The following is a 27,304-nucleotide window of genomic DNA, read 5'->3' on the forward strand; positions in this document are numbered from 1 at the left end:
CAGCTCCTCCCCAGTCAGAACCACATCAACCTGGGTTCACCTCTGTAGCCCCAGATCCTTTGTACAATCTGTGCTTGAAGAGATGCTGGTGAATGAATCTGATTGCCTTCGAGCTTCCTTCCAGCTCAGGCCCTAGGATTCTGACCTCTTCTTTCCAAATCTGAACTTTTCCCTCTCCAGTTGGACCAGATATTTGGGATCTTTCTAGGACAAGAGGAGGGGAGGATGTTCTGGAATTCAGGGCAGATTGTTGAGGTGAGAGAGCCCTGGAACACCCGTGAGCTGGGGGAATCAGGCCCCAGACAGCAGATACCTTACTCTCAGAAACAGCTGAGCGTGTGTGTCCAGGCCTAGGAGCATGGGGATCAAGAGAGGCCTGAGGTTAGATTCAGCCCCCGCACCGGCACAGACTCCAGCAGGGGGCGCCAAAGAGAAGGGTAAGGCCAGTCCGGTCAGCGCCCAGGTGTCCAGTCGGGGGTGGGCGGGTGCACGTTAGGGGCGTGGACACCGCCAAGGCACACCCCAGCCGCACTTAAGGAGCTGAAGGCCCGTGCCAGGGAAGAAGGAGGAAGAAAGCTCCGGCTGCTGTTGACCCACTTGGACCCACACCTAGACAAAACCCGCGCCAAACCCAGCCCCAGCTAGCTCTAGACTGCGCCATGCGGGGCCCCAGCGTGGCTCTGTGGCTCATCCTGGCTCTGCGCACTGGTGAGACCCCGCCGCCCGGCCCTGGGAGTAGGAGCTGGGCCGGGGGTCCTGGAGTTCTCCAGACACACACACACCCACCCACCCACCCACCCAGGAGGGTCCCGCGGGCTGGAAAAAGTGTCCTGAACCTTTGTCTCCCAGGAAAGGGGGATGGCTAGAGAGGCGCGAGGCGCGAAGAAGGACGGGGGAGGGAACGAGCACTGACCCGGGCGGACCAGGATGTCTGGAGGGCTTCTTGGAGGAAGGAGAGGCGCGGGCAGAGGCGTGGAGGGGAGAGCCCTGGAGTGTCGGGTTGTGGGGGAGGTCCGGAGGGTGAATGCTCTTGATGGGCGAGGAAGCCCAAGGAGGGTTTGGGAGCCAGAACGGCTCTACTTCTCCTGAGCCCCTTGAGGAGGGAGGCGGGAGAAGATTCGGAGGGGAGAAGGAGAGAGATACTGCCCAGGAGAGGGCTCCAGGGCGCCCTGCATGGGTGGGGGGTGGGAGGCGCAGACCGGGACTCCTCGCGTCAGCACGGGCCGCTCCCAAGGCAGTCACGGTCCCGGACGCTGAGACGTGAGGCCGGACCTCCGGGAGAGGCCCGCGGGGATCGCGGGAGGAGGCTGCTGAAAGAATGGCTTCAAGCCACCGCTCTGACCTCGCCAGTACAAAAAATGGACCTGCCACCCCGGTCCGGGCCCGGCAGTTGCTAGGCCTACCAGGGTGCAGCCTTGGAGCACTGGAGAGGGCGAGGGCACCCCCACATTCCAGGGGGCCACCCGGAGCCAGGGGAGACGGAGGGGGCCAAGGGGAGGCTGTGGAAGAACCGGCAGTCTTGACCCTTGGGGTGGGGATGGAAAGCACAGGCTGCCTTGAGAGGGTTCCTGGAGGGTGGAAATGGACCCAAAGCCTCAGGCTTCCCAGGAGCACAGGCATCCCTGGCAGGGCTGGCTGGGAGGGTTAGTGGTGGAGGAGCTCGGGTCTGCAAAGGCAGCAACCTCAGGGAGCTGGGCACCACGTATGCTGGGCCCCCAGGATCCCCAGATCACCGGACCCAAGAGGGTCCCCATCAGGAGGAGGGGCCTAAGAGGCAGTCCACTGAGGACCTTGTGTCCTGGCTCTACAGAGGTTTACTTACAACGCAGAAGGTGGTTTCCTCATCTGCTTTCTCAGATGACAAAACAGGCTCAGAGAGGTCAAATAGGTTACCTGAAGTCACCAGCTGGAGGAGCAGGAACTTGAACCCAGCCTGCTGACTCCTCACCCTCCCCTTGTCAGGGGCCTGGCACTGTGCCCACAGAGGGTAGGTCTGCAGGGGGCATAATCACAGATGCTCCAAAGGGTGCAAGGCTCCTCAAGGGCAGCCACAACCACTTCCCAGTCTCAAGTCCCAGTTCATGAGGGCCCAGGGACACCACTGAGTGAGAAAACCCAGTCCAGCACCCTCTTGCTGGAGACACACAGACCCAAGAGGGGCAGGAAACAGCCAGTGCTCCTTCCACCCACCAGGCTGTGCTCCAGGCCAGGGAGGGGTGGGCGGGGGAAGCCCAGCTGCTACCTAGGGAAACCCTCCCTGGCCTATGCAAAGGGCCCGGCTCTGAGCCGCACTGGGCAAGTGCAGGGAGTGCATGGCCCACGCACAGCTTTGCCAGTGAGCCCGGCCCCCTCCCAGGCTGTGACGCCTCTTTGTGCCCCAGTACCCCACAGTGAGAGGGCAGGGTTGAGGCACAGGACTGGCTATACATGCTGATGGGACACATGGGCTGGGGCTGCAGGAGCCGGGCCTCACTGTTCTTGCCCCCATCCCCACCCCCACCCCCCCTCCCCCGTCCCCAGCACTCGGAGGGATGGAGGTGCGATGGTGCACCATCTCAGACCCAGAGCAGCAGAAGTGCAGTGACATGAGCAAGGCCTTCCAGCAAGCCGGCATCCAGCCCTCCCTCCTGTGTGTCCAGGGCACCTCGGCTGACCACTGCATCCAGCTCATCACGGTGAGTCCTCTCCCTTCCGCTCTGCACAGACGAGAGGGCTCTGACTCAGGAGGGAGCGCACAATAGCCTCATTCACCGGGAAAGGCTCCGGAGTCCTCCCCACCGCCAGGGCCCGGTCGATAGGATCTCCTGAGTTTCCCCCGCAACAAGGGCCAGCTTGTTTCCTGCCCAGGCTCTGGGAGGCCCAGGGAGGGCCCTGCTCAGGGCACCGGTGGGGAAAGGTGTCTGAGAGGCAGAGTTTCCCTACACAGAGCCCCTCTACATGGGGGACATGACCCGCCCCACCCAGGGGAGCCCAGACAGCAGACCCCTCCGTGGCCCATGGCAGTTACTCGCTCCTCCTTGGAGTTTTCCAGAACTGGGCTTGTGTGTTTTCTGGGGCAGGAGGAACAGGGCCAGCAGTCCTGGGTGGGTGCATGGTGGGTGGGAGAGCTGTTCTGAGGGGCAGGAGATCTGCTAACTGGCACGGACTCAAGAGGCAGGACTTCAGTACAGGACAAGGTGTGGAGAGAAGCATCAGGGGCAAACACAAGGGGACCCGGGTTTTCATTCCAGCTTAGCCCCTGGTGTGCCCCCAGAGCTAATCCAGTCACAGTCCATGTGGCCAAGGGCTTGGGCCAGGCTCCACCGTGAGGGTGGAAACCAATTATGTTGAAGTATCATTTTACCCGTGGACCCCATTTGTGTTTTAAAACAAAGAGGAAACCATTGAAGAGGATATTTGTAGGATTCAATCTGCATCTTAGAGAGAAAAGCCGAGAAACAGGAGAGTAGCAGAGGCAGGGGCTGAGAAGAAAGTGAGGGAGGCTCACTTTTCACTACTTTTCATTTTGCGCTGTCTGATTTTTAACTATGCGTAGTCCTATAGCATTAATATTTTTTAAATAACGTAATTATAAAAACAAGGTGAGCCCTTGGTCCTGGTCGGGGGAGACACCTAGGCCCTGGCAGGGAGGGGCCTGAGAGGCTGAGTCGAGACAGTGCTCCCAGGCCAGATGAGGAGGACCACGTGGACCTCCAGGGCTTTTCAAGGGGCCCTGAGCAGGTGTCCCTGAGCTCCTGGCTGAGTGCCCCTGGGGCCAGGCTGCACTGACCCACCTGTTCCCAGCAGGCCCGGGAAGCTGACGCCATCACTCTGGACGGAGGAGCCATTTACGAGGCGGGGAAGGAGCACGGCCTGAAGCCCGTGGTGGGCGAGGTGTATGATCAAGGTCAGAGGGCCAGGTGGGAGGGGGCTGGAAGGAGAGAGGAGCTCACTCAGCAGTATGTCCTTGCTGGGCCCGGCCCGACCCTGCAGCCCCCTAGCTGGTCAGTAGTCCTGTCCCCAGAGCCGGGGGTGCCAGAGACACGAAGGGCTGACCTGAGTTTGTTCTTCCTCGTGGGGAGCCCAGCAGCCCCCTAACCGTCACCCACAAGCTCTTACTGAGGGGCTACCCCATGCCTGGAGTAGTGCGGGGCATGATTGCCAGGTGAACGAGGCCTCAGTGATGCCCGGCTCCCCGCACTCTCCAGTACCCTCTGTCAGATGCAGCGTGGAGTGGGGATGGGGCCAGACAGGAAGTGGTGACTAGGAGCTGCAGAGCCCCATAGACCAAGAAGGAATCCCAGTTCTGCCCCTTCCTGTCATCTTGTGTGACCTTGAACAACTTCCACTTCCTTGACCATAAAATCAGGATAGTGGTCCCTGCTCTGTCACATGGATTAAATGAGCCAGTCTGTGTGTACCTGACACATGGTGTGTGCTCAGAAATATGCATTTCTTTGCCCCAGCCCTGCACTCACACCAGACATGCCTCTGGCACAGCCTGCCCTTTGGAGACCCACCCCTCGCCTCTACCTGTCCAGTGCATAGCGTCTGCCACAGCCCAGCTCAGCTGTCACCTCCAAAGAGCTCCCCTGAGCCCTCCCACCCCTGCAGAGGGCCTCTCTTTCCTGCTTTCCAGAGCACTGACTCACTCCACAAGGTCCTTTCCCCTCTGTCTGTTTTTTTTTTGTCCTCACCACAGCGAGTCCCCTGAGGCAAGCCTGGTCTTCATCCTTGTATACCCCTGGTGCCTGGTACCCAGCACAGGGCCTCACTTGGTCACCTGTTGAATTGATGACTGTCAGATGACACAGGACACAGTCCAACCCTGCAAACCAGCCAGGCTTTCCACTCAATGACCAGAAACAGCTCTGCCTCGTGGGCCCCAAACACAGCTCTTCCTTTTTAATTAATTCAGCACGTTCATTGAGCAGCTACTACATGCCAGGCATAAGCACAGAGCAGTAAGCAAGAGAACCCATTCCTGCCCTCCAAGAGCAAGAGTCACATAGTAAATAAGCACCAAAAACTGTAGTTACCAATGTGCTGGGTGCTGTGAAGGAAGGAAAGGCCGTGAGGGAGAAGATAAGGGCCGTGGAAGACCGGCTAAGACAGAGCAGACAGGAGGGCTTGTCTGAAGAGGTGACATTAAAGTCGCACTTTGGGGCTTCCCCGGTGGCGCAGTGGTTGAGAGTCCGCCTGCCGATGCAGGGACACGGGTTCGTGCCCCGGTCCGGGAAGATCCCACATGCCGCGGAGCGGCTGGGCCCGTGAGCCATGGCCGCTGAGCCTGCGCGTCCGGAGCCTGTGCTCTGCAACGGGAGAGGCCACAACTGTGAGAGGCCCGTGTACCGCAAAAAAAGAAAAAAACAAAAAAGTTGCACCCTGAAAAGTGTCCCAAGTAGAAAAGAGCTTGGTGAGTTCAAGAAACTAGAAAGACAGTGGGGAGTCAGAGGGTGGGACCAGACAGGCTGCTTAGGTTGACAGGGGCCAGGCTCAGGGGTGCAGGAAATAACGCTGGCTTGGTTTTCTAGAACTCAGCTTCGTTCTGATCATGGGCATCGGACCCCCCCCGGGCAGTCGTGTGCATGTCTGTGTGTGATGGATGCCCTCTGGTCATCAGTCCCATAGAGGAGTCATCCCTGTCTTGTCTGAATGGCCTCTTCCAGGCAACCTCTGGCCCAGGGGAATCTTTTGCAAGGCTGTAGACCCTCGCCCACCGACATGCACCCCATTCGGGTCTTGAGTGATTTGGGACCAAATCGTTCATGTCTCTCTCCTTCTCTGTGTGTGTGTGAGTGTCTGTGTGTCTGTCTCTCTCTACCTCTACCCCTGAGTCCCTGGCCCAGCGCTGAGAAATCACTTTTTCTAATCTGAGGGAAGTCCCTGCCCTGCTCCCAACCACTCTTCTTCCCATAATGTGATACCATCCCCTCACATCCTCTAAGTTCTCCTAAGGGGCTAGACTTCTGGAAGACGAAAGACTTGCAGGCTACTTCTGCTTTTGGTCTGGCTACAGAGCTCCCTTGATGTGTGCAAACGTAGACCCAGCTGAGTGCCAGCTGGCTCGGGAAGGACGAGGGGGAAATTAATGAATGAATTAACATCTCAAGATAATAGCTAACGCAGAGGCTGGAGGGGGCGGGGTCTTGTGATACAACACGTGGATTGCACCCACTTGCTCTCTTGGTACTGGAATGCCATGCACGCACGCACGTGCACATCCACATACGTGCACGCGTGCACACATGCATCCGTGCACACCCTCGCACCCTTCTCCCACAGCCTTCCCGGGCAGGGTCCCAGCCTCCTTCCCACCCTCACTCCTCTCCTTTCCCCTCCTCCTAGAGGTCGGTACCTCCTATTATGCCGTGGCTGTGGTGAAGAGAAGCTCCCCCGTGACCATCAACGCCCTGAAAGGCGTGACGTCCTGCCACACGGGCATCAACCGGACGGTGGGCTGGAACGTGCCCGTGGGCTACCTGGTGGAGAGTGGCCGCCTCTCGGTGATGGGCTGCGATGTGCTCAAAGGTGAGGGCTTGACCGCCAGCGGCTTCTCCCGCAGGGGCTCTGCATTTCCCCTCGTGGGACAGCCTCCCTCCGGGCTCAACTTCACTGCGCCTCCTTTAAGGGGCAGCACAGCCACCTCCCCTGGGCCTCCCTGGACCCCTCGTCGATGGCATCACTCCCTCCTGTCCGCTGGCCGGCCTGCTGCTGCCCCACTTACATTTCTGCCCGGCTGGCTCCTCCAGGCACTCAACGCTCGCTCACTCCTCCCGGGGCCCCCAGCACAGCCAAGCACAGGCCCTGCAGGCCCACCCCACGGGAGGCGGCGAATCGCCCAGGAGCACCTCTCACCTGGTGTAGACATGGTTGCCATGGCCACGAATGTGTCCTTAGCTTTACAGGGTCAGAAGCCGTATTTTTTCAGGACCCAAGCAAGCTGCGGACCTGCGCCCAGAAACTCACAAGTGGCTAATCAGAGACCCACCATTGACTCGCAGGTGGTGAGAAGAGGGCCGTCCTGCGAACAGCATGTGCCCCGTGAAAGTTGAGCGAGGGCAGGAGGTGCTGAGGGGACCTGGCTGGGAGCCCAGGGCCCTGGTTCTGGTGACCTGGACAGAGGCCCATGCTTTGGGCCTCTTCTCCTGGTCACCCGCTGGCCACCCAGCTGTGTCAGTCTGAGGTGGCCCCTGACACATGACCACCTTCTCAAACTGCCCTCTTGGGACCACACCACCCCTTGAGGAGAGTTTCAGGCGTCCCCAAACCCCTCGTTCCTGAGTGTGCTTCTTCCTGGTTTGCTCCGCACATAGGCAAGCACCCGGTCTTTCAGAGCCCAGACTTTGCTGAGGGTACATGTGAGTTGACACCCTGGCTCAGCATGACCTGCCCTCAGAAAGATTACTCTACACACTGAACTTCAGTGTCCTCACCTGTAAAATGGGGAAATTAACACTTACTCCAATGCTGTGGCGTTGGGAGGACTGAGGTAATCTCCACAACATCTTTGCAGAATGCACGGCACAGGGGCTGTGCTCACTGCAGGGACCTGCTGTTATCATGAGCTCAGCTTCCCTCCCTCCCGGTCACTGTGGTGCACACACACGTGATGCATACACACACGCACAAACCCACACACGCACATACACGTGTGCATACGTGCACGCGTACGTGGGCACACCCATCCGTGCAGGCACAGACCCACACACTACACACATGCATGCTGCCCCCACCTGCACACACACGTACACGTGGATGCTCTACCCCCGTACAGCACCGCGCACAGGGGCCTGGAAGCCATGTCCTCTCAGACGGCGCCCAGCTGTGGGAGGTTTACCAGTCATTTGGCACATTTATTAAATGTCCACTCCCTTGCGAGGATGCAGAAAGACCAAGAAAGGAACCTGCCCTGGAAGAGCTTGGTTTAGCCGAGCACAATGCAACTGGCTCACCCTACATGGCACTAGGGGGTCCTTGGGCACAGGATAAATATTTGCCAGGAGGGTGGACTCGGGGCCTGGGTGCTGGCAAGGGCCCCAGAATCCTGCAGATCCTGAATTTGTCCCCAGCCAGGCCTCCTTCTCTGCTGTTTCCCTCCCCTCCCTGTGTTTTGAGAAGTGTAGTCTATAAAATTAATTATACTCTTTAAGTAATCATTTATTTCCCTACTTTCACTGATTACACATAACTCCTTCTGAAATGAAACCCTCGATGAGAACACTATCTGGTTGATAGTTGTCCTGTGTGGCCATTTGGGGGTAAACGTTTGATCCCCCTGAGCCATTTTTAAATAGCAGTAGTCACTCTCTGACGCCCACACTTTTGTGGCCCCCGTCTGGGAACCACTGAGCAGATCCAGCGCTGCGGTTTTGCTCAGACTGAAGCCTGGGGAGTTGGGGAGCCCAGCCCTCCTGACTCCAACCCGAGTGGCCTGAGCACTCCCTGGAGGGTGGGGCAGGGTCTGATGCTGTGTGACTGACCCCTTCTGTCTCTTTCCCACAGCTGTCAGCGACTACTTTGGGGGCAGCTGCGTCCCCGGGGCAGGAGAGACCAGTTACTCAGAGTCCCTCTGTCGACTCTGCCGGGGCAACACCGCTGGGGAAGGGGTGTGTGACAAGAGCCCCGTGGAGAGATACTACGACTACAGCGGGGCCTTCCGGTGAGAGGGGCTGGGACGGGGCCACAAGCGCAGGGGAAAAACACCTCGGCCCAGGGAGGGCCCCTGGGGGAGTGGCGATGTCAGCTGCCTCTCGTCAAAGCACCCTTTATATAGTCCATGTGGCTGGTTAGTTTAAAAACCTCAAACTGGTATATGCCAGGTGGGATTTGCTCATAAAATCAACATGTTTGGTATATTTAGAGAAGTAAGGGCTCAGAGAGAAGAAAATGGCCCAAACAGCCTTTGGCTGCTCCCAGGTCCCCGTTCTGGTGTCTGAGACCTGGAGGGAGGATGCTGGAGTAGGGGAGCATGGGGGGGACCCGCGAGGCTTGCTGCTCAGGGCTGGCCTCTCTCTGCCCCTGTTCAGGTTGGCACTTTAGAGCAGCCCTCCATGGAGACAAGAGAGTCTCTAACTGCTTGTGGTGCACTTCCATCTGTCCACAAAGGAGGAAACACTCGATGGGGGCTGGCATGAGAGTCTCCCAGGTCCCTCTGACGGCCCTGGCCACAGTGTTTCCACCTGGAACCCGAGAGCCTGCTGGGGCCCCATGCCCCAGGGTGTAATAAGGGAAATGCAGTTTGGGGCACAGAGAGAAAAACAGTTCTTGGTCCTCCAAGCCAGAGAACTCTCACCACCCCATCTCTCCTGGTGTCATCCCCCCAGTCCAGTCCCTGCTTGTTTGCTGGCTGTAGGGACCCAGGCAGCCCCTTTGCCTAGTAGGCCCTGACCTGCCTCCGTCACTGGGCAGTGACAGATAGGGGATCCACAAAATCCTTGTCCCTTCCACTCAGGGTTTTTGGTATGACCTCGGGAGTCATCTTCAACACATCCTGAGTGTTCAGGCTGCTGACCAAGCAGCTGTCTTATGATCACCTGCTCCTTTCAGGCCCCAAGCTCAGCTGTACAGGATCTATACGGATTCTAAAGGGTCTCTCCCTACGGGAGCCACTTTCTCATCCCCACTTTACAGGCGATAGAGGCTAGGAGGGCTCCACAACTTGCCAGAACCACACAGCCAACAAACTGGGGAACTGGGACCCAGGACAGCATGACTGTGAAACCCGTGCCCGCCATGACCCCAACCCCACGCCCAGGCCAGACCTCCCGAGGTGGAGGATGGCAGCTCATTGGTTCCACCTGCGCAGGTGCCTGGCAGAAGGGGCCGGGGACGTGGCCTTTGTGAAGCACAGCACAGTGCTGGAGAACACAGACGGTGAGTGGAGAGGCTGCCCCCAGCCGCGGATCTCAGGGCCCATAACCCTCCCTGACAGAAAGAAAGAGGTGGGGCTCAGCTGCTCTGCGGGCAAGGGAACCGGCTGAGCTGCTCTGCCCCGCTCTGATACGTTTCTGGCCTTGGGTTCCGTTTCCGTGTGAAGATTCTGCTTTTGAAGAAAAAAAGTTTGCAAACCTCTGCACTAGCTGTCATCTGCTGTCCCTTCCAGCCTTTGTTCCTTTTCCTGAAGAAGTTATCCCTTATCCCTGGACGAGGACTTGTTAAAAGATGGGTTGGTGTTAGGTGTCGATCCATTATACCATTGTCATTTTAAAATTTTTAGATTTTGAAATAATTGAGCTTTAGAAAAGTTGCAAGAATAATTCAAAGAACCCGCATTTATTCTTTATCCAGATTCCAGCTTTGAGCATTTGCCACGTGGAATTGATCATTCTTCCTGTACGTGTGTGTCTTTCCGAACCACCTGAGAATATGTTTGCCCACATCACACCCTTTAATACTTTAGTACGTGTCTCCTAAGAGCAAGGTGATGTGGACCTCACCACAGTGCGGTTACCAAATTCAGGAAATGTAACATAGACACAATATTTAAGCTACAGTCCATGTTCCAGATTCACTAACTGTCCCAATTCTGTCCTTCGTAGCAATTTTTTCAGGCCAGGGCCTGATCTTTGATCACACATGGTATTTAGCTTTTAAGTTGCTTTAGTTTCCTTTAACTTCGAACAGTTTCTCAATCTTTGTTTTTAGTGACATTAACATTTTTGAAGAGTCAGGCCGGTTATTTTATAGAATGTAGCCTAATTTGGATTTGCCTAAGAATCTTCTAGTTTTTTTTTTAATTGAGGTATAATTTACATAAGCAAAATGCACCCTTTTTGAAGTACTGTTCTATGAGTTTTGCCAAAAACATACTGTTGTATAACCACCACCACAATCAAGATAGTGACTGTGGCAGACCTTTCACCCCAAAAGTTCCTTCATACCCCTTTCTGGTCAATCCCTTCCAACCTCCTCCCTGATGCCCATCAGTCAGACTTTTGTCTCTACAGTTTTGCCTGTTCCATAATGTCTGATCATTGCCTTTTTTTCTTTTTGCGGTACGCGGGCCTCTCACTGCTGTGGCCTCTCCCGTTGCGGAGCACAGGCTCCGGACGCGCAGGCCCAGCGGCCATGGCTCACGGGCCCAGCCGCTCCACGGCATGTGGGATCTTCCCGGACTGGGCACGAACCTGTGTCCCCTGCATCGGCAGGCGGACTCTCAACCACTGCGCCACCAGGGGAGCTCTGATCATTGTCTTTTTTAAAGAATCATTATCTCTTTTTTTTTGTTAATCTTTCCTTTTAAATCAGAAGGTCCATCATGTAGTCTGACATTCATGAAGGCAAACAACATGAACCAGATTTGAGAAAAAACTGATCTGAAAAAGGAGACCGGATTGTCTTCAGAGCAGGACGATCCTATGATGGGTCAAGCAAACGAGAATTTGGAAGATGGAGAAAGAATTAGGGGTGTATTGGGTTAAACCCATCTCTTTTAAAATGTTGAGGATAGTCTAAGGAAACCTAAGGAAGTAATTTTTTAAAGAGTTGTCTTCAGGCAAAAAGGTTGGTAAGAGGAAAAGACTGGAATTGACATAAATGTTCAAAGTAGTGAAGTAATATGGTTTTAATTGTCCCTAGTGAAGAAAAACAGGAGTGGCAGATCGAAATACTTAAATGATGCGTTTGTCTGGAGGGAAGGCCAAATGATCCCTTGGAGCTCTATTGCAAAGGTTTTGCAGCAGTTTATGAATAGAGGAAAGTTGGGGAGTGGGGAGAGAATGACACTGAGTAATTGTTGAGAGTGCTATAAATTACCATGCAGTCATTAAAAATGACCTTTATGGACTTTTCCAAACTATTACTTTCTTGGTTTTCTGGTTTATTTTTAAATAGTGAATAGAGTGTTCATGACCCCACAAACTTATCTTTTTCCCTCCTATTTTCTAGCAGAGGTTTTTCCTACTCATTTTAAAATTTAAAAGTCATTAAAATATTGCTGTGTAGGGCCATCTGTGGTATGTGTTATTGCATGACTTACAATCCTTGAAATTCGTCTTCTTAATATTCCTATTTGGTATTGATATTCACTCTTATAAATGAGTTTTATGGAAAGCTTCCAGTAATGTGGAAAAATATTTTTAAATAAGTCGGATGCAAAACTGCCTATCATGTATGTCCTTAACCATATTTAAAATAGTTAGAAAATAGAATAGAAAAAAGGACATAGAGGAAAAATACCAAAGTATTAATAGCTGGAGTTGTGGCTGAAGCTTTGGGAATTTACCCTCTTCTGTCGGGCCACGGTTCTGGTGAATTCTGTCGGGGTTTGTTTCCACCATGGCGCCCCCGTCCCCTGCCCTCTGCTCAGGGCTAAATTTAGTGCCCGACGGCAGTGGTGAACTCCTGACACATTTCTCTCTCTCATCCTAAGCTTCTCTTACTTTCTTACTCTTTTTACCTTTAATGAGCAGTTCTGTTTATGTATACTGTGTTATTGTCAGAGATCTCAAATCCATTTTATTACTAGAAATTGGTGACAAATAAAAAAGGTAAGTAAATAGACACAGTCCACAGAGACACCTGGTTTTGTGCGGTGCAGCCACCAAGCTCCTCTTCATTCTGAGTTCTGGTCTCACCTCCTGGTGTGGTTCTGGGTTCTCACTTCTTGGTGTGGCTCTGGTTCTCACCTCCCGTAAGGGTGTCTTTTCACTGTGGGTCTGTGGCCATGAAACCCTTAAGCTCTCCCCAGACTCCCTCTCAAGGGTCCTCCCTGATGTCCCCACCAAGCCCCACCCAGGACAGGAGTTGGCTCACCACGGGATTCCCATCTTCCCAGGGAAAACCCTGCCCTCCTGGGGCCAGCCGCTGCTGTCACAGAACTTCGAGCTGCTGTGCCGGGATGGCAGCCGGGCTGATGTCACTGAATGGAGGCGATGCCACCTGGCTCGGGTGCCTGCTCATGCCGTGGTGGTCCGGGCAGACACAGATGGGGGTCTCATCTTCCGGCTGCTCAACGAAGGCCAGGTGAGTTCAGGGCACCCCACACAGTTTCTTAGGGCGATGCCGGACCTTCTCGTCTCTCACCGGGGTTGGAGCTCAGAGCCATCCTGGGGCTGGGCCAGCCAGACTCGGAGGGCCAGGACCCCGAGGCCCTGCCCTGGGACAGACCCCAGCTGGGGAGCCAGACCTCTGGGGCGTTCGACCTCAGGCCAACTCAGAGTGAAGAAGGGACCAACTGGGCCAGCTGGCAGCGAGGAGGGCTGGCCAGAGTGGGGAGACCAGGGGGCTCAGGCACCCCTCAGAGAAAGCTCCTGGTATTTGTGGCTCTTAACACCAAAATCAGAACATGTGAGCAAATAAACAAAATGACAAAACCAATAAATGTCAAAGTATACCATTCATTAGGTGTGGTGAATAGTTTTGCTGAAACCACTGCTTACAGGAGCAGCAAGTTTCTGCCCGTGGGCCACACCAGCTTTAGTTAGTCCTGTTCTTCCATATCACCGATGCTCAGCCCCACTGCTTGTGCCGAGTATCGTCGCACACCTGGGCCACGAGCCACGTGTTCAACCGGCTGAGTAGGAGAAGGCAGAATGCACCGGGGGAGCACAGGGCAAGGAGGGAGGTGGTGCCCGCCCTGGTCCTCAGAGTGGGCGCCTGGCCTGAGAGCCCAGGAAGAAGGAAGTGGTGGCTGAACTGGGAGGAAAGGATTCGCCCCCGCAGCTGCTCACCAGCCCACACCCCGACCCCTTGACACACAGCGCCTGTTCAGCCATGAGGGCAGCAGCTTCCAGATGTTCAGCTCTGAGGCCTACGGCCAGAAGAACCTGCTGTTCAAAGACTCTACCTCCGAGCTGGTGCCCATCGCCACGCAGACCTATGAGGCGTGGCTGGGCCGCGAGTACCTGCATGCCATGAAGGGTCTCCTCTGTGACCCCAACCGTAAGTCCAGCTGTCTCTTCTCCCGCCGGCCCTCGCCTGACTGCAGGCGTGGCCAGGCCTTCTGGAGAGGTGGCCAAAGGAGGACACTCACCCCAGAAGGTGTGTGTGTCTCTTGGCCTCGATGGGAACCTGTTGCTTCCACCTTCCTGCCTCTGGGGGTAGGGGAAGAAGACTCTGGAGTCGCATGGCCTGCTGTACCCTGGAAACCCCACCTGCTCCAGGGGGTGGGGTCCAGACCCGAAGGGTCTCCTTGCCCCTCCATACAGAATGTGTCAAGTCCTGTCATTCTCCCTCCACCGTGCCTCACTCCCCCTCACCACGTGGCCACGGCCCTGGCTCTGGCACTGTCTCTCTCCTAGACCCTTAAAGTAGTCTACAAATGGCTTTTGCATCTATCCCCCGCCCCCGCGTATCCACCACCTACAGCCAGGGAGATGGTATGCCAGGCCTGAGCTGTATACACGACAGCCATGATCTGCCTCAAGCATCCTCACAGCCCCTTGAAAGAGGTTCGGTGGTCCCCTTTCTGGGTAAGGAAACAGGATTAGATGGTGAAATAACTTACCCCTTGTAGCTAACCAGGGGAAGAGCCAGAATTTCCCTTGGGTCTGACTCTAGGCTCCTCCTGCTGGGGGCCAGCCCCGAGGCAGGCCAGCGTGACCACACGCCCACACCCACACAGGGCTGCCCCACTACCTGCGCTGGTGTGTGCTGTCCACGCCCGAGATCCAGAAGTGTGGAGACATGGCTGTGGCCTTCAGCCGGCAGAGACTCAAGCCGGAGATCCAGTGTGTGTCCGCCGAGTCCCCCCAGCACTGCATGGAACGGATCCAGGTGGGAGCCGTGTCGAGAGGGGCAGAGCGGGCCAGGTGGGTGGGCAGTGGAGAGTGGTTGCGCCGTGGGAGGGGCGGCCCGGCCCCCCTGGCGGACACCAGAGCGCCCCCGCGGGTAACGCCCCCTCACGGGAAAGCCCCCCGCGGGGGTGGGTGCCAGGAGCGGGGAGAGCCTGGTGACGGGTCTGGCTCCCTCGGCCACGGGATTCGGCGAGCCCTGCTGCCGGGGGGGCTGTAACACTCGGGGAGGGTGGGATGGGCGGTCCTTCCCGGCCCTCCCTCTGTCCCACCTGGTCTGGAGGACACAGGGCAGCCTGGGGAGGAGAAGAAAGTCTCCTGTGACAACGCCACAGAGAAGGGGGAAGAGGAAGTGGCCGCAGGAAACAGCCACCCCACCTGGGGTGTGGGGCAGAGGGGGGCTCCGCCCAGTGAGCAAGCGGGCAGGGGCAGAAGGACTGTGAGACCGGCTCAGCTCGGCACTCATGACCCTGTGGCCTTGGGCAAGCCCCTTCCCCTTTCTGAGTCTCAGTTTCCCCTTGTGCACAATACGGGGTGGCCTTGGCTCTTCATTTATTAAACTGCAACCCATCAGTCACAGTCTGGTACACAAAAACTGTGCTTTCAGATATAAACATGCAAAACTATGTATCCCCTATAGAGAGATGTGAAGCCAAACGGTACTTACCTTTACTAAGTACAATGTGCACTGATAGTCTCTGGGCTAGTCTATCCTAGTCCCCATTAAACTGACTAAGCCTTCGTTAACGTGCCTGCCGCCTGTAGTTAGAAGCACAGGCCTGTCTCTGAAAGCCCATTCAGCTCTGTCCTGCTTCGCTTCTCTGACTGGAGACTGAGACCAGGAGTGGGAGACGCGCCCGAGGCCCTGCAGTCAGGGATGAAGTCCTACAGGGCTCTCCTCCACCCCGGGTTCCTGGACTCACTTCCTCCCGCTTTTCAAGAGCTACTAGGTGGGGCCTGACGGTGAGGAGCCCTTTTCAAGGTGGTCCCCGAGTGCAGGCCAAGTCACAGCCCCTCAGGTGCGTCCACCCTGCCCCAGCCAGGCAGCACGTGGCTTGAGAAGAGGCGAGTGGGCAGGAAGGACAAGGGCCCGGGATCGTGACACTAACAGTCTCATAAGCACGCACTTCCTATGTACCTCGCACTGTGCTAAGCCTTCATGCGGGTTTCCTCATTTAATCCTCACGACGACACTGTGGGGTGGATACGATTACTATCGTACGTGGAGACTGGGGCTGGGAGAGGCTGAGGAAGTAACTTGCCTCAGGTCACCCAGCTGAAGGGCGGGGGGAGCCCCTATCCCCAGGGGTTGATGAGAGCTGGATGTGGCACTGAGGGAGGGGAGCCCAGCGGGAATCAAGGAAGGGGGACTTAGCGGTGGGGACTCTTTCTAATCCCAGGCAGGCTGTCCTGTAGAGGAGCAGCTGTTCCAGGGGCACCAGAGCAGGGAGAGATGCAGGGAGATGCAACTGTCTCCAGGCACAATCATTCTCTCCACCTGAGCTCACAGAGGGCCCAGGGGCTGCGCAGGGGTCTGTGGAGAGAGGAGTAGATCTGGACAGTCCCTGAGAACCCCAGCCAAAGGCTCAGAGATCCTCAGTTCTAACTTCTAAGGTTCTCAGAGGTGATGTCCGGTGTAGCCCTAACACCCATTTCCTGCCTGACCGCAGTGATGCCGGCAAGGAAGGGTCAGCTGGCCCAGCCCCTGGGCTGTGGGTTAAGGTCTGGATTCCTCCCCGGCACCACACCACTGTGGAGAAGGTCTGGGTGGGAGCAAAAGGGGTTCCCCAGAGAGGCACCCTCCAGGCTCAAAACGTCAATGCCACTGCCCGTTATTCCATCGTCGTAACCTCATGCCTCTGGCCCTGCACAGCGTCGGGCACCTCCCCGGGGTGCAGGTGTCCCCTCTGTCCCCGGGCCCCAGCTTCCTCCCTGGGGGTGTGGCTTGGTTATCAGTGAACCTCTTGGCAGGGTCTGAGGAGCCGCCTGTCCGGAGACTTCAGAATGGACAGGCGGGGTGGGGTGCAGATGACCTGGAGGGCTCTCGAGGTTTCCGAGGGAGGAGGGTCCTGGGCCCCTCCTGCTGGCTTCGGAGGCAGGGCTGGATCCCTCAACCCTGGAGCCTCCTCCCACAGACCCTGAGACTCCGTCTTTTCAGACCTGGCTCATTCATCCGTTCACATACGCATTTGAGAAATACGTATTGCATTCGTGCTGTGGGCCGGCCCTTGGCACAGTGCCGCAGGTGTCTGAGGCTGGCAAGCCGTGGGGAGACCCGCACCGAGCATGAGAGCAGGCACTGTGCTAGGCTCTGCTCAGAACAGGGCCTGGCAACGGGAGACCCTCAGAAAACACTTGCTGAAAGACTGAAAGACACCCATGAATGGGAATGCCGGTGGTGGTTTGTTTCAGGCCTCTGGTCCTCCAAGCACCTCTCTTGCCTGCCCATCTTCACCAGGAGAGGAAGGGGCAGATAGGGCAAGATGGGATTCCCAGGGGAAGGGAGCCTGGGGCCAAAGTCCCCGAGAGACCCAGCCTTGGCACCTCTGTCAGATCCCGACACCCAGAGCTGTCCTGGGGCCCACTCTAGCCTGGCCACTCTTTCTGTCCCCCTGCAGGCTGGGCAAATCGACGCTGTGACCCTGAAGGGCCAGGACATTTACACAGCAGGGAAGATATATGGCCTGGTTCCAGCAGCTGGGGAGCACTATGCCCGTGAGTGCAGGTGCCAGCCACCTGGCCTCGGCTGGGAGCTGGTGGATATTTTTATATTTATAAAAATGACTCATCAGAGCCTTTCTCCCCAGGCCAGTTGCTGTCTATCACAGGCAAGCCACTCTGGCCCCGGGCTGGAAGTTTGGAAGTCTGGCAGGCTTTGGAGAACTTTCTGTAAAGGGTCAGAGAGTAAACACTTCAGGCTCTGCAGGCCCCATACAGACTCTGCTGCATGTTCCTCGTCTCCTTCTTTTTTCTTTTTAACAACCCTTTAAAAATATAAAAATTATTTTTAACTTGCAACTCAGGCTGTACAAAAACAGGCTGAGTGATTTGCCAAGCCCTGAACTAGAAAGCCTCCTTGGCCTCTTCCATCCAGACCGCGTGGCTCACGGAAGGTGGCCCTGGGACCCTCCTTCCTGTCGGCTTATGAACACCTTCCCAGTGGCCTGGGCCAGGGCCCAGGTGCTCTGTGCTGAGGTCTAGTGACCTCAGGTGTCCTCCACTTGGACATGAAAACTCTCTCATCGTAGCGAAAGCGCTTCTGCAGCCTCAGCTATGCCTCCACCTTTCTCCCAGGAGGTGAGAAAATACCACCTGAGTGTAAGGAAAGAAACAAATTCCTCTGGGTGAGGACTGTTGGAGGGTGCACAGAATGCTGAAAAGTGGAGCCCCACGGGCTGCTTCTCAGCAGTGAGGGGACACGCAGGGGTCCCGCTGCTGGATGTGCTCCCTGAACACCCACCCGGCCCTTGGCCTGGGCACTCCTGAGCCCAGGCAGCAGGGCCTAGTACCAGCGGGTAGAGGCGTATGGGGCCAGGACCACTGCTCTGAGGTCAGGAGCAGCAAGAGGGAACGGGTTTGAGGGAAGAAGCGCCCCGTCAGGATCCGACCCTGACTCTTGCTCAGCTGAGGCCACTAAGCATTAGATGAGGGGCCTCACTGGTGTCCCCTCCCCCAGCGGAGGACAGGAGCAACTCGTACTTCGTGGTGGCCGTGGTGAAGCGGAACAGCTCCAATGCCTTCACCCTGGACGAGCTGCGGGGCAAGCGCTCCTGCCACCCAGGCTTCGGCAGCCCTGCAGGCTGGGACATCCCCGTGGGCGCCCTTGTGCAGAGGGGCTTCATCCGGCCCAGGGACTGCGACGTCCTCACAGGTACCATCCTCTAGAGACACACAGGTGTGCAAGCTCTTCTTTGGGGTTGGCTGGCGTCAGGGCCAGCTCTGAGGGCTGGGGTCCTCTCCCAGCAGGACCCCACAGAAGGCAGCCCCAGAGAGATGTCCTCTTCCTCCTTGACATGCCCCTTGCTCTTGGGAAGGTTAGGGAATATTCTTGGCTACACTTGAGACAGTCAGTGGTGTCTGGTTCTGTTGAAGGTGCCAGTGCCCCTACCCACTTACTCAAGAGTGGAATAGTTCCAATGGGCATGGGGAGCAGGGTGAGTGCATTGGCCCTGGGCCTGGCTGTACCACCGTCCAGTCATGGGCTGTCCCCCTGGGCATCTGGGGGACCTTGTTGGAAAGTGGCCAGCCATCTGTATAAGTGCTGAAGAAGACACGTTCACCAGGCACCCACCATATGCCATACGCAGGGCCCTCCCTGGGTGTTAAATCATGTACATTCCTGGTGAGGGAAAGGCAGGAGGAAGCTGGCTGCACACACACCTCTGTCCTGGCTGGCACCTCGGGGGAAAAAAACACATTTTTTTTCTAACCACCCACACAAGCACATGTAAGGTGTTAGAACTGGCTGTTCCCACTCCTAGACAGCTGGGCGGTTGCTCTGACTGGAACAGAAGAGTTTATGAGGTAGCGAGTTCCCCGTCCCTGAGGGAGTTCAAGGGAAGGCTGTGCGGCCACTTACCAGGGGTTGTCACTGGGGGTTCCTGTATCTAGACAACCTCTGCAATGCCCCCGTCCCTGTGATCCTCACAGGAGGAGACACGCCACTCTGAGCTGGGTGGGCACTGGAGCGGACGGGTGGCCTTGAGCCATGGGGTGGGCCAGTGGGCAGATCTGTGCGGGGAGCAGCCCACCCATCTCCCCGCTGGCCGCCCTTTCTGCTGCTGGCCCCTCAGCACAGCCCTTCCCCTCTGCCCCAGCGGTGAGTGAGTTCTTCAGTGCCAGCTGTGTGCCCGTGAACAACCCCAAGAACTACCCGTCCTCGCTGTGCGCGCTCTGCGTGGGAGACGAGCAAGGCCACAACAAGTGTGTGGGAAACAGCCAGGAGAGGTACTACGGCTACAGTGGCGCCTTCAGGTACCTGGAGGGCCGGGAGGGGTGTGGGGAGGTGGTCCTGGGGCCAGGCACAGGGGTGGGACCTTCTGCCGACACCTGTCTTGGCTTCTTGCGTGGCAGATGCCTGGTTGAGAATGCAGGGGACGTTGCCTTCGTTAAGCACACGACTGTCTTCGACAACACGAATGGTATGTGATGGTGCTGGGACACGGCAGGGCCAGATCCTGGCGGGGCTGTTCCCCATCTCCAGCAGAATCCAGACACTAGATGGTGCTGGGACTGTGGGCCAGGTGGCAGCCAGGAAAGGCTGAGTCTAGAAGGCTCTGCCCCTTGGGGATCCCAGAAGCCCCAAAGGCCGAGTGGTAAGAACAGACCTCAGGCCACGTATCCAAATGCACAGATCACATGACAGTCTTTATTTGTCTGGCATCTAAATCCCCATTCCACTGAAATGGTAGAAACTCAATCAATTTGGAGAGAACCCATTCTTGGGTGTCTATGTGGCACCCAGGTGTGTGGGTAGAGGTGGCAGGGGCCTCTCTCCCCAGGGTTATCAGTTCACATCAGCATCTGGTGTTTGGTTCTGAGCAGGTCAATGCCACGCGCAGGGAAATCACTCTGCAGCCCCCAAGCCGTGTGAGGCAGGGCACACCCCCATTCACATCATACAGGTGGTTTTTTTCTCTGGAGTCACCTTCCTGGGCTCCACCCGGGAAGAAGAGCTCAGGAACTCCTCCAGGACCCCTAAGCCCCCACCTGAGGTCCTATCGGGGTGCAGGCCCTTGACCGTGCATCACCCCCCTGCCCCATCCTGTTCTCCCTCCTCAGGGAATCTATCCATTTTGAAGACTGAAAGCTGTTTCCCTTCAACATTTTATTGTTTGCATTTTCTATATACCCTGCCTACACCCCAGGCTTTGAAATCCCAAACACTGGAGGTTAAGTCTTCTCCACTCTGTCCTAACACATCTCTTCCCGGGAACTCAGGGCAGAAAGGCAGAAGGCCCGAAGGGCAGGAGGACATTGGCGAAGGGAAAGCAAGACACGCAGGGAAAAAACATCAGTCAGTATTTCAACACTCAGATCCCACCCTGCCTATGAAAGTCACTAAGCTGTAGACCAGTTGCCCCAGCAGAGCTGGAAGCGTTCCAGGCCCTGTTGCCATACCCTCCCTCCCCTGCCAACCTCCCACCAAGAACACTGGGGATCATCCCCGAGAAGGAGGGAACTGCGTGCTCCTGCAGGAGCTGTGAGCGCTGCCTGGTCCCAGCCTGTGCCCTCTGTGGTCCTGGGCTGAGGGCCGGGGAGGAGGCGGGGCCCTTGCGAGGTTCACCTGCAGTGAGGTGACCGCCTCCCAGGGCCACTCAAATTCTTTTATCTCTGCTCGTGAGCCCACCTGGAGTTCCTCCTGGAAATACAGGAAGACATAAAAATAATGTGATTCCTAAGAGTAGTGTTTGTCAGGAAGCCTTCGGACCAACCACCTGCATCAGAATTACTGGGTTGCTAGTTTAAAATGCAGATTCCTGGTACCCATTCTAGACCTACCTGATGAGATTCTTTGCAAGGAGGGGCCTTTGAAACTGCATCTTACAGATCCATACTTGATGTTATACCTCTTCTGGCTTGAGAACTTCAGCTCTTAGGGGAGGAGCCCATCCCGCCCTGAGACCTGTAACACACAGATGGAGTTCTTTGCCGGGGAGTGATTAAGAGCCTCAGTTTCTCCACCTGTAAAATGGGAGTGATCATACGGTGCAGAGTTACATAGTGCATACTTCCTATTCCCTACGAATAACCTTGTTAGCCCAGCTGGGTTCTCTCACCCTGGTAATAGAGCATAGCAACTGAAGAATGGAGAGGGCTGGGGAGCTGGCCAGGTATCACTACCCCTCCCCAGCCAAGGATTTGGGGATCCCCGAGGAGAGCAGCCTCTCTCTATTCCTCTCCCTGCCTCTGCTCCATCCCCTCAGGCCACAATTCTGAGCCCTGGGCTGCTGAGCTCATGTCGGAGGACTACGAGCTGCTGTGTCCCAATGGCGCCCGGGCCGAGGTGACCCAGTTCGCAGCCTGCAACCTGGCACAGATACCATCCCATGCCGTCATGGTCCGGCCGGACACCAACATCTTCACTGTGTATGGACTGCTGGACAAGGCCCAGGTGAGCCAGGGCAGGGGCTGCCTCACTGGGAGGAGGGTGACAGAGGGGAGCCAAGACCCCGGGTCGCCTCAGTCTACCTGGAGCAGACTTCAGGAAAAACTGAGGAAGCCTGAGGGGAATTCTGTGATTTTCACTTAGCCGAAGCCCTCCCTCCAACCACTGTGCCCTCTGTCACCTACATCATTAATTTTCCCTTCTCAGCTGGACCATTCTCGCCAACATACAAACTTGCTGTTATTTCTACCATCTCGTAAAAACAAATGAACCCTCTTTTGGCCTCACATCCCCTTGTAGCCTTAATCCCACTCCCTTCTACGGCAAAACTCCTTCAAAGAGCCATCTCTACTCTGGAGTCATCTGTTCCTCCTCTCCTGGTCTCTCTTAAGGATGGAGACTACGCTGGAGAGGCCCCACCAGGGCCCTGAAACTGCCTTGGTCAAGGTCGCCGTGACCCATGTTGCTGAATAGAACGGCTGTTTCTCAGTCTGCCTCTCCCTGACCTCTCAGCAGCATTGGCTGCAGCTCCCTCTTCCTGAAGTTCACCTTCTTCCTGGACGCAGTTCCCCCACTTGGTTCCCAGGGCCCCACGCTTGCCTGGCTCTCCTCCTACCTCTCTGGCCTCTCCTTCCCGTCTCCTTTGCTGGTTCTTCCTCGTTTCCCTGGCTGGTAACCACCGGAGTGCCCCAGGGTTCAATCCTAAGCCCTCTTCTCTGTCGGCACCTGCACCCATATTGATCTCGTCCAGCCACAGGTCATTAACTACAGTCTATATACTGGTGACTCCTAAGTGTACATCCTCAGCCCTGCTTCAGTCCCACCCTTTAATCTCAAACTTGCGTCTTTAACAACTACCTACCTGACATTTCAATTTCTAACAGGCATCTTGAGCTGAACAAATCAAAGTTGGACTCCCCTTTTTCCCTCCATCTTCCCCACTTCAGTGAATAGCAGCTTCAGCCTTTCCATCTCCTCAGGGGTCAGCTCAGACTCCTGTCTTCCTCTCACACTCTACTTCCCGTGCATCAGCAAATCCTATTGGCCTAAAAACAAACACCTAAACCACACCTAAAATTTGAACCCAGGCTGTCTGACAGCAGGGCCCTTGGTTCCCAACCTCCCCCTCTACGCACCCCCGACCTGACATAGACTGAAACTGACCTCCTTTCCCTCCCCCCATAAGCGCCACAGACTCGCAGAGCCAGCTGGCTCTCCAGGCCAGTTCGTAACCTTTGAAATGATGTTTGCTCTCATCTTCCCCACAGAGTCCCTCTGTCCCAGGAGTTCTTGTCTCTGGGTCCCTGGGCTTCCCCACGGGTCCCCAAACCCTCTGAAGTGATGTGGAAGAGCCCTGTGTAGATGTGCCCTTTTCTGGGGAGAAGACTGAGAACTTTCATCAGATCCTCAAGAGGATCCTCGAGTCCCCCCAGAAAGATCAATAACCGCCTTACTCTTTCTTTCCCCCTTGATTGGTATTTAAAAGCTGACATAAGCATTCGTCCATGTTCTCCTGATGTCCTGCATGGATTCATAATGTCTCACATCCCTTCTGGCCTCTTTAGTGACTCTCTCAGGGCGGGAGCCATAGCACATTCACCCCGAGGACGCTCAGCAAGGGAAGACAACAGCTGCTGCAAGAATCTCTTGGGTGCTAGGACGGTGGGTTAGTAAAGGATATTCAACTCACCTAGTACCTTCTTAGAGCTAGTGACAGAGCAAAAGGCTGTCTTATGAAATCATTTGGGTTTGGGGAAAAGATAAGATAAGAGTGAGGAAGCCTGGAAGAAGAGGTTGAGGAGTGCTGAGCAGGTTTAGCAACCCCCTCAGTAATCTCAACTACATCATCTCTCATTTCTGGGTCCTTCTGCCTGTGAGGCTCAGGCTTCAGTTCTGTATCCAAGAGCTGGTTTGGTGTGATGTTTCTGAATGGCTGTCTTACTGTGGTGGCTGTGGTCATCTCTTCCTCCAAATCTGCTTTGGTAACAGAGGTCAATGAGTTGTCAAGCTTATGATTTCAAAGCAGAGTCTTGGCATCTGACTTTTCCTGCTGCTTGGTGGATAAAGCAGTTAGTGGCAAGTGATACCCGGGTGACCCTTTGTGAGCCCAGATGCAAAGCAGGTCTGCTGTGTGCTTCCAGGACCTGTTTGGAGATGACCACAATAAGAATGGGTTCAAAATGTTCGACTCCTCCAACTATCATGGCCAAGACCTGCTTTTCAAGGATGCCACCCTCCGGGCAGTACCTGTGGGAGAGAAAACTACTTACCATGACTGGCTAGGCCCCGACTACGTGGCAGCTCTGGAAGGGATGCTGTCTCAGCAGTGCTCAGACACAGGTAGGGCGGGACAGGCGGGTTCGCACCCCACAGAGGAAGAGTGGGCATACTCCCCGGGCAGCTTTCTAAGCCTTTCACCCAAAACCTTGAGTGAACTGAAGGGCCCTCTGGGTCTTTGCAGACGATCAAGGTGAAGTGTCCTGGGAGGGTCTGAAATACTGGCTGTGGAACCCAGACAGACCTGGATAATGATTATAAATGCTAAAAATAGTCACCCAGAGAGGATTCAGGCAACTGCATAAATATACATGTAGTATAATTGTGAAAGAAATGAATATGTAAAGAAACCAGGGGAAAGAAAAATTGTAACAGGGTAGCCAGAGGGAGCCCGAGGTGAGTTTAGTGCTGAAAAGTATTCTGCATCTAGTCCTGCACATGAGTGCCAGCGGGCCACAAACAGGGCTCTCGGCACTCGGAGGCCTTAACCGCCTGTGTTTAATCCCTCAGCGCTCGTGGCCTCCAGGGTCTCCCCACTCCTGCTCCTGCTCCCGCCGGCCCTCACGGCCAGCCTCCTCCAGCCCTGCCTCTGAAGCCGCTCTGGGCAAGCCTCGCCCTCCCTTGGAATGGAAGCCTATTCAGAAATCTCCCTAAGTAAGGCTGTTCTCCTCAGTAAATCCAGTTAACACAGCTCAGGGGGAAACGTGTGCAGGGAGAGGAAGAGTGAGAAACCACAGAGCTCCCCAGGGCTGCGATTCCAACACTGAAGCTTCTGTGATCGCTCCAGAGCGGGATAAAGAGGGGCGTTACAGCAAAGTCCCCCAGCTGGACTGAACAGGTCTCCGCCTCCTGCTGGAACCCAGCCGCTGCCTCCCCGGCGCCGCCTGTCCCTCCGCTACCTGAGGCGGTGCGCTGGCCTGCCTCCCAGTCACGTCCCACCCACAGGCTGGTACAGCCGCTGCCCTGCAGATCTGCAGGCTCCCACCACACGGATCCTCGCCAGCCTTGACTTTGGAAGAGACCGGTTGCCAGGGAAACAGGCTGAACCCGAGCTTCCCACACGGCCCTCTCTGCTGGAGCTTGCCCTGCTGAGCCGCCCAGGGGGCCTGCTGAGATGACAGGCCGGCCCCTCCCTGACAGTTCCCACCTCCCCCTCTGGAGAAGGGACACCACAGCCAGCACCTCCCATCAGCCCCCACTCCGTCTGTCCTCTGGACTCCCCATGCCAGCCTCCCCCCCACCCCGCCCCCAAGGATGCTGTGTCTGTTCACCAAGGCATCACCAGATGAGGCTGGAGCCAGAGCCCCCGAGGAGGCGGAGCTGTTGGGCACACGCAGCCCTTTGTCCTTGTCTTCTGCGGCTCGGCGGCGTGGCCCAGACCACCGGACCCGTGACTGTGCTGGGCTGGAGAGGGCAGGGAGGCCAGGGCTGGGCCCTAGGGGTGAAATCCTCAAGGGGTCCTAGGACGAAGTGCTTCTCAGAACTTTTACTAGGTGGGGGCTTGATGCAGGGTTGGGAGTCTAAAATCTCGCCTAAATACCTGTCTGTGGTAAGGACAGCAGGCCTCAGAACCGGACGTGCTCTGTGTGCCCTGTCCTTTGGTGATTCAGCTGCACCCGGCTCTGTCCTGGGGCTAAGCCCAGTCAGCAGGAATCCCCTCTCCTGTGTTTGCTCCCCTTAGGCGGCATCTCAGATTATCCCCTCCTACCCCAGCGTGATGTCCACTGCTCTGGAGCTACTCCTGTATCTCTAGCAGCGGTAGTTTCCTCCAGACTGAAGGGTTCAGCCTCTAGGGTGGCCCAGTAATCTCCAGGCCCTGGAGCAGCAGGCAGCCCAGGTCGCTAAGGCAGCAGGAGGCCCTCTGAAGGGCCGGGAAGGGGAAGATGCCATTCTCTTTGTCAGAGGAGCTACAGGCCAGGTGAGGTGCTGAGAGGAGCTCCGTCTCCTCAGCTGTGAGCCCAGGGTCTCCTCGCCCAGCTGTGCACTGACTGGGCCCGAGGGCCACTCACTCCAAAGGAAGGGTCCCTCCTTCCCATCCCCTTTGAGTCAGTGGAAAGTGTCTGGAGCGGGTCTCCATGATCGTCACAGTTGTCTGAAGAGCAAGAAAAGTTTCCAGAACTGCCAGCTCTTACTCTGAACTCTGCTCCCTGAAAAAAGTAAGAAGAGAAGAAACAGGAGTGAGCCACCCTCGTCAGCAGACGGGGAGCCGCGTGGGCCTGGAGCTATTTGCATCTCAGTCTGCGGGGGCTCTGGGGATGCTGATGACAGGTTGGGCTCCCAGCACTTCGCCGCCACCCGTGGGCGCTGGGATGGATCCCTTCCGCCCTCAGCAGGGAGCGAGGCCGCCGGCAGTGTCCCGGCCGTAGTCACACGGTCCTGAGGAGTCCTGGCCCCCACCCCACTGTGAGAAGCCAGGAGGACCCGGCTTCGGTTACCCAGTGTGTACCCTCTTCACTGGAGGAGCAAGTGATTCTTCTCTGACCTGATGATTGTTTGATTTTTTTTTTTTTTTAAGGGAGATCTGTGCAGTGAGAAGTGTATTTCTGTGTGGCCGCCCTGGACCGGGGTGGTGCCCAGGGTGTAACCCTGTACTGTGAGCCTGCCGAGGGTGTGACCTGTGGGCGTCTGATTTTCAGGTGACAGCAGGCGGCCACCGCTGGGTTAATGCTAATGAAAGATGTTGGTTTGTTTTTTAAATAAAGCCAAACAGCCCTGCACCTGCTGAGGCTTGGATTCTGATAGAAACCTGCTGCTGACGATTAGTTTTTTCCTCTTAGGTGGTCAGAGGCCTACGTGCCCCAGGCCATCCCCCTGCCACCCTGAATGGCAGATTCCACTCAGAGCCAGGGCCTCCAGCCAGGGCCTCCAGCCAGGGAGGCCTCCAGCTCCCTTCTCCAGTATGGACTGGTTCTCTGGCCTTAGTCGTCCCAGCACATCCCGGCTGCCTCCACCCTCTCGGCCTCTTAGGTGTCCGTTCCTCTGGGGACCAGGTACAGAGCAGGATGCAGACTTCTCCACCGCCCCTGCCCTATGTCTCCAAAATAAATCACCCACACCTTTCCTCTGGCTGCTAGCTCACTGGAGGAAAGGAGGGGTCAGTCCTCACGGCGGGCTCTCTGGCCTGTACTGAAGTGTGGTGAGTGGACTTCTCTTGGCCGGTGCCCTGTGCTCGCTTGGAGAGTGGAGGTTCTCTGGGCTCCCGTCT

The 27,304-nt window shown here is 56.3% G+C and overlaps 1 protein-coding gene across 1 annotated transcript; it reads left to right on the forward strand.

Moving 5' to 3' along the window:
* The first annotated feature begins 484 nt into the window (after window positions 1-484).
* MELTF (melanotransferrin) lies at window positions 485-26,844 on the forward strand. The gene is made up of 16 exons (XM_004278779.4): window positions 485-708; window positions 2,521-2,675; window positions 3,787-3,886; window positions 6,328-6,510; window positions 8,485-8,641; window positions 9,788-9,855; window positions 12,758-12,945; window positions 13,683-13,863; window positions 14,546-14,697; window positions 17,333-17,429; window positions 18,391-18,585; window positions 19,532-19,688; window positions 19,788-19,855; window positions 21,641-21,828; window positions 23,964-24,162; window positions 24,610-26,844. Exons 1-16 carry the CDS (start codon window positions 660-662, stop codon window positions 24,690-24,692), a joined length of 2,220 nt encoding a protein of 739 aa, XP_004278827.1. The 5' UTR covers window positions 485-659; the 3' UTR covers window positions 24,693-26,844.
* Window positions 26,845-27,304: the final 460 nt, after the last annotated feature.

This window comes from Orcinus orca, chromosome 5 (genome assembly GCF_937001465.1).
Source record: "Orcinus orca chromosome 5, mOrcOrc1.1, whole genome shotgun sequence".
Classification (NCBI taxonomy): Eukaryota; Metazoa; Chordata; class Mammalia; order Artiodactyla; family Delphinidae; genus Orcinus; species Orcinus orca.